The 10,709-nt window shown below is 46.4% G+C and overlaps 1 protein-coding gene and 1 pseudogene across 1 annotated transcript; one reads left to right on the forward strand and one right to left on the reverse strand.

The window, feature by feature from the left end:
• Positions 1 to 5,187: 5,187 nt before the first annotated feature.
• Positions 5,188 to 6,753, reverse strand: LOC127337989 (uncharacterized; annotated as a pseudogene).
• Positions 6,754 to 9,245: 2,492 nt separating this feature from the next.
• Positions 9,246 to 10,048, forward strand: LOC139837452 (putative disease resistance protein RGA3). The gene is made up of 2 exons (XM_071826897.1): positions 9,246 to 9,311; positions 9,557 to 10,048. The coding sequence occupies exons 1-2, from the start codon at positions 9,246 to 9,248 to the stop codon at positions 10,046 to 10,048; spliced, it is 558 nt and encodes a 185-aa protein (XP_071682998.1).
• The last annotated feature ends 661 nt before the right edge of the window (positions 10,049 to 10,709 follow it).

The raw sequence follows: 10,709 nt of genomic DNA on the forward strand, positions 1-10,709 counted from the left end.
ACCATTATTGTCATACACAATATGGCTTCACAGTTCTCACACCATTGGAACTACACCAAGTTCAAAAGTAACTTCTTAACTCAAACACCCTTGGTCATTGTCAAAACAACGATATACTCTTCCTTCATTTGTAGAATCCGTCACAATATTTAGAACTCATCTAAATCTAGCATAGACTTCTTCTAGCCCATTGTGTTATCTTTTAATAAACACTTAGCCTAATTGAGATTCATTTTTATATGTGACCAAACTAATATCGGTGTAACACCTTATATCGATTTGTTTGGTATTGCCACATACAACACTATATCCTCAGTTCTTCTAAAGCACTTAGGGATATTCTTATTATTGTCCAATGATCATCACATGAATCACTCTGGTATATGCTCGTAACACTTTAGAGCACAGGACATCTGATTGTGTACATATTATTCGTGGTCTAAAATTACTCATGCATTTTTACTCATTGAGTGTCAAATACACTCAAGTCTTGTTAAACCTCCACACGGAAAAGAACATCTTCTTGACGTTTTCGTATTGATTCAATATTTCTTCTATGTACTTTGGCTTACACTTATTATGCGCCTCAGTCTATCTTCATAGATCTTGACGCTAAATATGCTGTTAGTCCATATCCTTTCAATGAAATTAATTTTCAGTGAAACCTTTTAATCCCATCAAGTACAAAATTACATAATTTCTAATCAACGATATGTCATCCACATAGAGTATTATAAATATGTCTCAGCGCTCCCACTTAATTTCTTGCAAATGCAAGCATCTTCATCGTTTCCGATGAAATCAAAACTCTTTGATTATTTCATCTGGTGAAGATACCAACTCCGTGATACTCACTTCATCCAGTGAAGTTTGTATACCTATCTAGATTCTACGGACTAGCAAAACTCTCGGTTGTATCTTGTATACACCTTTAATACACACTTATGTTAAGGAATGTATTTCTGCCATGCTATCAACATATCTCATAAAAGAAGTATGTAGAGATTACTAGAATAATCCGCATAGACTATAAGCATCGCTACGGAAGATCTAATCTTATCGCAGTCAACTCTTTAAACTTTGTCGTAAACAACCTTTCGACAAGTCGAGCTTCTTCAAGGATATTCCATCCATGTCCATTAATTTTATAGATCCATTTACTTTCAAAAAGTATTTATTCCTTCAGAAGGTTTACCAAGCTCCAAGCTTGATTATAGATACTATCTTGGATTTCATGGCACTTAGCCATTTAACAGAGTCAGGGCCCATCATAGCTTCTTTGTATGCAGTTGGTTTATCATTGATCAAAATCAATCCTTTGTCCTCAAATCATTTATTTGATCACAAAGTAAACCATACATACAAGGTTCAATAGGTACTTCGATCTCCATGGCTATAACACTTTGTAGACATGGGAGCCATGAGCGTCGTGGTCGCTTCCGGAACCATTTCCGACGCTGCGCTACTCTACTCATTATGCTCTGGTTCATCAACCTTATCGAGTTCCATTGTACTCCCACTCAAATATTTCGCGAGAAATAACTTCTTGGAAATAAGCCACAAACATTGACAAACACTTTTGTCTTTGACTTTATAGTGGAAAGAATTCCCAATTAGGTCTCTGGGATAACCAACAAAGACATTCATCCGATTTTGGTTGTAAACTCATTTACCTCTGCTATGCATACCCAAATTTAAAAAAAAGACTGTTAGGGTTCATACCCATGCCATAACTCGTATGGTGTCATTTCAACGGATTATGATGGCGCTCTATTTAGTGTAAAAGCGGTAGTCTCTAAAGCATTATCCACAAAACTATAATGGCATTATTTTATTAATCTCACCTTTGATCCAACAAGGTTTGGATACATCTCTCGAACACCCCATCCTAACTATGGTGTTCCGAGAAGCGTGAGTTGTGGAACAATTTCACAACTCTCTTAGATGTTCGCTCAAATTCGTAATTCAAATATTTCTACTATGATCCAATCATAGATATTTGACTTTCTTGTTACGATGATCTCTACTTCGTGTTGAACTTCTTTGAACCTATTCAGGAACCGATCCTTCCTGATAAGGTTGAAGCTCTGGCTGATGATTCCATCGTATTCCCTCCAGGAACCGATCCTTCAGATTGCCATGCTACTCCGAAGGCCTATGCCACGAAGGTTTTCCATAAACTTACAGAGGCGGAGAAGTGGGAGCTCGAGTAGGACTTGCTGAACACGATGCTCAACAATGCATGGAGCAAAGCTGATACTCAATCTTATGATATCAAGCAGCACAAGAAGAAAACCTGCGAGTTTCTCAATGAACTCCTCGTCAAGCGCAAGGTAAGCTATTCCCAGTAGCCCCCCAAGTATTAAGGTGTCGCAGTAGCCCCCAAGCGTCATGTCGGAAAATTTTTCGGCAATGATACTTCGAAAAGTTGTACGCTTTCATAATTATTCATCGGAATTTTATCTTTTGTTGATGCTTTAGGAACAACAAGCTCTGCACTATGAGCTGCCACTACTAGGAAACAGGTAATCAGTGGCGCACCACTATTGACCATCAGTGGCGCACCCTGGTGCGCCACTGCTAACACGCCATTGCTAACAGTTAGCAGTGGCGCACTAGTGGTGCGCCATTGGTAGTCCAGGTACCAGTGCGCCATTGCTAGCCACCGGGGTGCGCCATTGCTAGCCCATAGTGGTGCGCCATTGCGAGCCCATAGGGGTGCGCCATTGGTAGTTTGGAGAGGTGCGCCATTGGTACGTAGAGTGGTGCGCCACTGCCAGCCTTTAGGAGTGCAGCACAGTGGTGCGCCACTTCTGTATTTTAGGGTGCACCACTGAGAGGTGCGCCACTAAAGGGGTAGGACGTGCGCCACTGCTAATAATTCGACTATTTAAGTTTTATTTCAATTACTGGTATTTATACAGGTTACACAATACAATATAATACATAGACAATGCAGCACATTATATCATCATAGTTCTTCACATTAGCCTCCGAATTCAAAGTATTGATTCAAATATTACACAAGTTAGGATCTCGAGATCGAGTAGCTAGCATAGTTGTCGTCACGATGTTACAAGTTCGATGAGCTAAACTACCATCACATAGAAGAGAGCTACAGTCTCTACGAGCATCATCGCGATGAAAGTGGTTGTCATCCGGTTCCTCCTCCGCTCCCTCCTCTCTCCCGCTAGATAGCACACGTATCTGTCTTCGGCCTCCACTCTAGTGGTGTACCCTTTGTAACTGTTACCGCTAAAACGGTGAACCTATCTCCGACACTCCTCCCAGTCGTTGTAGACTCTGGGAACCTTGCCCTTGTACACGACATACAATGGCATTTCTGTATATATGCACAAGCCAATGAAACATTAGTATTATTATCAAATTTTAGGGACACACACAAAACAAAACACACTATAACATTCTAGGGGTGGAAGAAAGACCAAAGTAAACGAAGAATGCCACTCAAATACAAGCCAAGTAGTATCAACTAAATAGCATGCCTCATACTTTGTTGGTCGAAACAAATATTAACATTTAGGGACGGTGTAAGCGAGGACAGGTAGGATGCACAAGAGATTGATATTTATGTCATCACACCAGGCTCGCTTGCACCACCCCCAAGTGTACGGGTGACCAAACATTCTAATCATCGGCGCTAAAATGGAAGAAAGACCAAAGTAAATGAAGAATGCCTCATACTTTGTTGGTCGAAACAAATATTAACATTCAGGGACGGGGTAAGTAAAACCAAGTAGGATGCACAAGAGATTGATATTTGTGCCATCACACTAGGTTCACTTGCACCGCCCCCGAGTGTAGTGACCAAACATTCTAATCATTGGCACTAAAATGGAAGAAAGACCAAAGTAAACGAAGAATGACAACTCAAATACGAGCCAAGTAGTATCAACTAAATAGCATGCCTCATACTTTGTTGGTCGAAACAAATATTAACATTTAGGGACGGTGTAAGCGAGGCCAGGTAGGATGCACAAGGGATTGATATTTGTGTCATCACACCAGGCTCGCTTGGACCACCCCCAAGTGTACGGGTGACCAAACATTCTAATCATCAGCGCTAAAATGGAAGAAAGACCAAAGTAAATGAAGAATGCCTCATACTTTGTTGGTCGAAACAAATATTAACATTCAGGGACGGGGTAAGTGAAACCAAGTAGGATGCACAAGCGATTGATATTTGTGCCATCACACTATGTTCACTTGCACTGCCCCCGAGTGTAGTGACCAAACATTCTAATCATCGGCACTAAAATGGAAGAAAGACCAAAGTAAACGAATAATGCCAACTCAAATACGAGCCAAGTAGGATCAACTAAATGGCATGCCTCATACTTTGTTGGTCGAAACAAATATTAACATTCCGGGGCGGTGTTAGTGAGACCAGGTAGGATGCACAAGAGATTGATATTTGTGCATCACACCAGGCTCACTAGCGCCTCCCCGGAGTATAGTGACCAAACATTCTAATCATCATCCAATGTAATTAATTAAGAAGTGCCAACTCAAATACGAGCCAAGTAGGATCAACTAAATGACATGCCTCATACATTGTTGATCAAAACAAATATTCACATTCCGTGACGGTGTTAGCGAGGCTAGGTCGGATGCACAAGAGATTGATATTTGTGTCATCACACCAGGCTCGCTAGCACCGCCCCGGAGTGTAGTGACCAAACATTCTAATCATCGGCACTAAAATGGAAGAAAGACCAAAGTAAGCGAAGAATCTCAACTCAAATACGAGCCAAGTAGTATCAACTAAATAGAAAGCCTCATACTTTTGTTGGTCGCAACAAATATTAACATTCAAGGATGGGGTAAGCGAAGCCAAGTAGGATGCACAAGAGATTGATATTTGTGCCATCACACTAAGCTCACTTGCCCCACCCCAGAGTGTACGGGTGACCAAACATTCTAATCATTGGCAAGTGCAAATAAAATTAAAGCCCAAATCAAATGCGCAAAACGACTGTCGAAACTAAAGAGCCATATATATAAGTTCACAAACATAGCACAACTAGTAATTAACATCATCGATTACATATAAGTTGAACGACCGTCGAAACTAATTAAAGAGACATGCAAGCAAAGTACTGGATAAAGTTTACAACACAAGCTCATCGATAGTCGATAGTTCAAAACTACATAGCTAGGCAAGCATCAAGACTTTCTTCTCGGCTCAAGGGGCGGAGCGTGGATAAAACCGCCGCCTTTCGCCAGGGTCATCCATGAGCGATAGTCGCCACCCTGCATCTGTAGCATTGTGTCTATGTCATTGTTAGACGGCTGATAGCCAGTGAAGAACTCCCCCGAGCTTGTAAGGACATCTCGATAGATGATTTCACACAGCTCTACTTGGATGCGAAAGAAATCTTGCTTGATGTTCTCGTCCTCGATCCGCGACAAGCGTGTGGTCCAGTCTCTGAGATGATCAGGTAGCGTAAGCATCTGGTGGTCCCGTAAGAACGCCCTCATGTGATGGAGGGCGTAGTAGGCATCCTTCTTACTGAAAGGCGGCTTCTTGGCGCAGGGGAACTTTGTTACGTGTTTGAACACGTGCTTTCCGTACCTAGCAATTCGCGTCTCGATGAGGCCTTTAACTTTGACGTAGCCATTGAGAGCATCATCAAGTACACTCTTGATATGTGTGTAGTCTGTGCTCGACTTACTGTCCGCATCGAAATATGTAGCCGTGGAATGTCTCGGGCATATGGAGATGAGTGTGCAGATATTATCTCTGCGTAGAACACATAATGTTTAAGAACAGTACGATCAAAAACTAAATAAATCATATGTTAAGACAGTGAGGGGATGACTTACTCGGGAAAGTAAGGCAGGAGGATGTTATCCTTCTTCTGGTTCGCCAGAAAGAAGCCTTTGAGGTATTCACCCGCGACTTTTCGGTCCCCAGTGCTGGACAAGTGGATGGCACGCATGTAGAAGGGGTCTTATATCGCGATGTCCGGGGTCTTGTTTCTAATGATCCGCATCGCCATATTGAGCGAGTATAGGCGAACAAAGGTGTAGTGCAGCGGATAAGTGTTTACCAAAGCAATTATGTAGTCATACCGCAGGAAGATCTTCTGCCCAACGGGGTTATCGACAACGGGGCACCTTGGCCACATACACCGAGTACCCATTATCTTTCTCCCTCAGACGCCGCTCCTCCATATGCTGAACACCGTCAACCAGAGAGCGCATAGGACAGGGTGTAGCATCGTACAATCTTTTAACTAGCATCCACTCACCTGCTACATGCACTCTCCACGCGATATTCTTGGGCACTGGTGGCCCGTCCTGAGCATGGATGGGATTCGGTGCCGGCTGGCTGGCAGACTTGTCGTCCTTCTTCTTTCTTTTCCGTCCCTTCGGCTTCTTAGTTACTTCGACCGCTTTCTGCTCAGCGACCACCTGCTTGAGTGTGTTAGGGCTGATAACACATTTCAGACTAGTTGTCTCCTGAGTCTCGGTGAAGGCCGTAGCTGGAGGCGTCTCCTGAGAACTGAATAGACGCTTGTTGCAATTGGGTTTCCCCGTGGCAGCAGCTGGAGAGGGTTCTTCACCACAGGGAGGCACAAATATGTCGTCATCCATCCCATATGCGTTGATGTAGTCATCAACGGCGGCAAATGTACTGTCCTCATTTGGATCCTGTGCCATATGCATGTCCTGATCAGCTGACGGTGGCACAGTTGGGGTGTTCTTGCCATGGCTTGGCGCCGTCATGGTTGGCGGTGCTGTCTGTGGGGTGGTGTCCCTCGTCCACAAATGAATCTGGCTCTTCGGCCAAAGCATGGGCCAACTGAAGCATTGGCTGAGGTTAAGGACCTCATCTTCGTCGGCACCATGGGGTTGAACGGGAGGTACCACGTCATCGCATCCCCTCGGCACCCGAACTAGGTGAACCCTATACACAGAGGGTTCCATGGGCCTATTGTGGAACTGGCGGTTGCTCGGCTAAACAATGTTGGCCTTGGCAACATTGATCAACTCGCCGTTCACAACGTGCAGGAGGATGCATGGGACATCGTCGGTGCCGTGCGGAAAACATGTAGGGCATTAGGGATGCCCAAGCAAAGGCAAGGAGATGGAAGTCATCGACAGAGGATTGGTTACCGTGATGGCGTCCAGCTTGGTTAATGTCGAAGCACCACCGACGGCGGGCGTGCAAGAGATGGAGGGGCTGCTTGTTGCTGCGGTGCCGGGCGGCTTATTCTCCGCAGCGACAGGTGCATTGAGCTGAAGAAATGGCGCCGCCGGAGACACCAATGTTGGCGCCGCCGGAAGCACCAATGTTGGCGCTGCCGGAGGCACCAATGTTGCCGCCGCCGGAGACACCGATGGCGCCACGTTGTGTGAGTTGCTGCCCGTGAAGTTGGGAATCGGGGGATTCCCGGTTGCACCGGCCTTATACCACTCATTCAGCCCCACCAGCAAGGTAGGCATGATGGAGGTGAGCGTCGTGCCCACTTTGTCCTCCATTTGCTGTCGTTGCATCCTCTGTTGGTTCTCCACATTATGTTGCACTTGCTGTCGCACTTGCTCTTCGACCAACATCGGGATCTGCGCCACTTGTGCCTTGAGTGCTTTAACCTGCGGGTCCTCGGTGTTGGTCTTTTTATCCTTGCAACCAGACTTATAGTACTCCGACCATTTCATGGACAAGCCTTCGCCGGGCACACGACCAGCCAACGTCGGCTTAGTCAACGGATCCTTATTCTTGTAGAGATTCAACGCCCTATTTAAAGGGGTGTCCCAATGGGCACACGGGGAGCTCGTGGACCCCGCGCTGCTTTCATCTTCCTACGGAAGGAGCATGAACCATTAAAAATTTGGATTCATTAATTAGAATGCAACCACAAGGAGCTAATTAAGCGGGTGCATTCCTTACCAGAAGACGCTCAAACTGCTTCACCTCCAGATTGGTGGTGAGCTCCTTTGTTACCGGGTCCTCACTGTACCGGGCCCTGAGATAGCGTACGGTTTGCTTATCTTTGAATTTTGAGAAGAGGGGCGGTAGGCCTTGCCTCGCACGCTCCGCATCCTCCTTGTCCCATTTCAGTTGTGCCACTGTGTAACCGCTAGAACCAAGTTTGTGGGTGCCTAAGTTCAGTTTCCGCATGTTCTTCCCCCACTGACTAGAATCCGAGGTTGATTCGCTCTCGCACTTGATCTTGTAATCCTGGTAGTCTTTCTCGGTGATCGAAGGATTTGTCTCCTTGATTTTCTCATAACTGTCACCTTTCAGAATCATTGTCTTCACTCGGTTCCTTCAACTAGCGAGGGCGGTGCTCATCTTCGTGAGGGCAGCATTATGCACTTTATTCCGTCCGAGACGTTTGTCTGAGCAGTCAACCAGAAGCAAGTATCGTTTGTGCAACTTCGTGAAGAGGAGGGAGAGCAAAATCGCCCAGTCAGGATGCCTGAGGTTCTCGATGTTGATCGAAACTGTGCTCCGGAGGATGCACCCGAGTTGTGACGCGTACCCTTTGACTAAATCAGGGGGCGCCATTGGAATCCCATTGGCACCCACTTCAGTGAATGCCTGCTTCACGGTGCTGAGCACATTCGGGCGATGCTCCTTCCGTTGCCTCTTTGGTTCGCCGCCTTCTGTGTGTTCGACGCCATCTGTGCGTTCACCGCCATCACTGGTGTCGTCCTCGGTAGCACCATCACTGGTGTCATCCTCGGCGGCACCATCGGTTCGGTACTCGGGATCCGTGTCATCTTCCTCGGCGGCACCATGTTGTGACTCCATCTCATCGGCCACCAGCCAGAATGGTTTGCTGCCATCGGCCTCGTCGTTGTCGGCCATGTTCACACTAAATAGGAAAAAATGCATATACTTAGCGAAAAAATTCACGGAAAATTTGGCAGCATAGGCGCACGACAGAAATAACACATCTCATTTTTATTGATACGACCATATACACACCAACAACAAAATGCTAGCAGCAGTAGCAGTAGCAAAATGCACCAGATGGCAAGGAGCATCGAGCACCAACAAGGAGAATCACCACCAGCAGAAGCAAGTAAGCAGCACGGAGCAACAAGCAGCCCCAGCAGCCAGCAGCACCAGCAGCAAGCAGCACCAGCAGCAAGCGGCACCAGCAGCCAGCAGCACCAGCAGCTAGCAGCACCAGCAGCAACAAGCCAGCAGCAAAGCGGCACCAGAAGCAAGCAGCACTAGCAGCAGCAAGCAATTTAGCAAGCAGCAAATGCATGCAGCAAGCAGCAGCAATGGAGGGCTGCTCACCGGGAAGAAGATGGCGGCGCTCGAGCAGGTCCGGCTCCAAGTCGAGGAAGGGTGTCGACGAGGTCGCAACCACTGGAGCACCTGCACATTGCATTTCACATCAATGCAATACTAGATTAAATTGCTAACTGAAACTATCAATCCCAAAAACAATTAACTGAAACTATTAAATTGCTAACTGAAACTAGATTTTGACGGGAGAAAGCTAACACAAGAAACTCTTGAGGATGCTGCCACCAACCCTTTCCTAGCATCAGCGTTAACAGTGGACAGATAACCAACACGAATATGCTCCAGGAAACCTTCTCCAGAGTATTGCGGGGCAAGAGGTACTTGCCTGTCTTGGATGATGTCTGGAATGAAGACTGTGATAAATGGCTCAGCTATAGAGCAGCCTTAATTTCAGGAGGGCTTGGAAGCAATAGAGTGGTGATTGCAGCACATATCAGCTGGTCAATTTTCAAGAGCCATGCATTCAGGGATGGTGATTGCAGCACATATCCACAGTTGGAGTTGATAGGTAGGAAAATTGTGAAGAAGCTGAAGGGGTTGCCTCTTGCATCGAAAGCATTAGGGAGCCTCCTCTTTTGCAAAGCAGATGAAGCTGAGTGGAAGGACATACTAAGAAATGACATATGGGAGCTACCAGCAGAAAAGAACAACATATTGTCAGCTCTGCGGCTAAGCTACAACCATTTACCACTACATCTCAAGCAGTGTTTTGCATTTTGTTCTGTATATCCCAAAGATCATAATTTATTTTAAGAAAATTATTTTCAATGCACCAATTTTGATGGACAGATGCTCACAGATTGAATTTCTTGAAATGCTAGTACCCTGTCCAGTTATATGCAGTCACAAACCCATAAAAGGGCCATCCCAAAAACCCTAACCAAGCAGTTCAAGAACCAAGTAGTAGCCTTTTAGCAATAATCCACCAAAGGAACCAAGCAGTAGCAGTAGCCTTTCTAGCAATAAACTTCCAATAACAGTAGCAGTAGCCTTTCTAGCAGTAGCAGTAGCAGCAATCCTCCTAGCAGTTAACACCGAGGAGGAGGAGGAGGGGAATCGGGGGCTATACCTTGGAAGGATACGGCGGCGGTCCTCTACGGCGGAATCAGTGGCGTCGGGAGCTACGCGAGCGGGGCAGCGTCGAGAGTGGCGTTGTAGAGGAGGGGAGCGTCGAGGGCGTGGCGGCGTGCTTCTCCTGCTCCTGCTCCGCGGTGTGGTGTCGAGGACGTGGTGTGCTGCTCCTGCTTTGGGGGCACGACGAGTGGCAGAGGAGGGGTGGCTTCGGAAGAGGCGCCGGCGGAGAGGGGGGTCGTGAATGGGGAGAGGAGGCCGCCGGTGGGACGAGGAGGAGGGTGACATAGGCATCCCCAATGGGCCTGCCGAAGAAGGTACCCGGGGTTTATTGAAGGCCCAC

This window comes from Lolium perenne, chromosome 3 (assembly GCF_019359855.2).
Source record: "Lolium perenne isolate Kyuss_39 chromosome 3, Kyuss_2.0, whole genome shotgun sequence".
Classification (NCBI taxonomy): domain Eukaryota; kingdom Viridiplantae; phylum Streptophyta; class Magnoliopsida; order Poales; family Poaceae; genus Lolium; species Lolium perenne.

Excerpts from the sequence above, each read along its gene's own strand:
- LOC139837452 (XM_071826897.1), top strand. The coding sequence starts at position 9,246 with ATGCATGCAGCAAGCAGCAGCAATGGAGGGCTGCTCACCGGGAAGAAG. Across the intron at positions 9,312-9,556 it reads AGATGGCGGCGCTCGAGCAG|ATAACCAACACGAATATGCT; the intron begins GTCCGGCTCCAA and ends AACAGTGGACAG.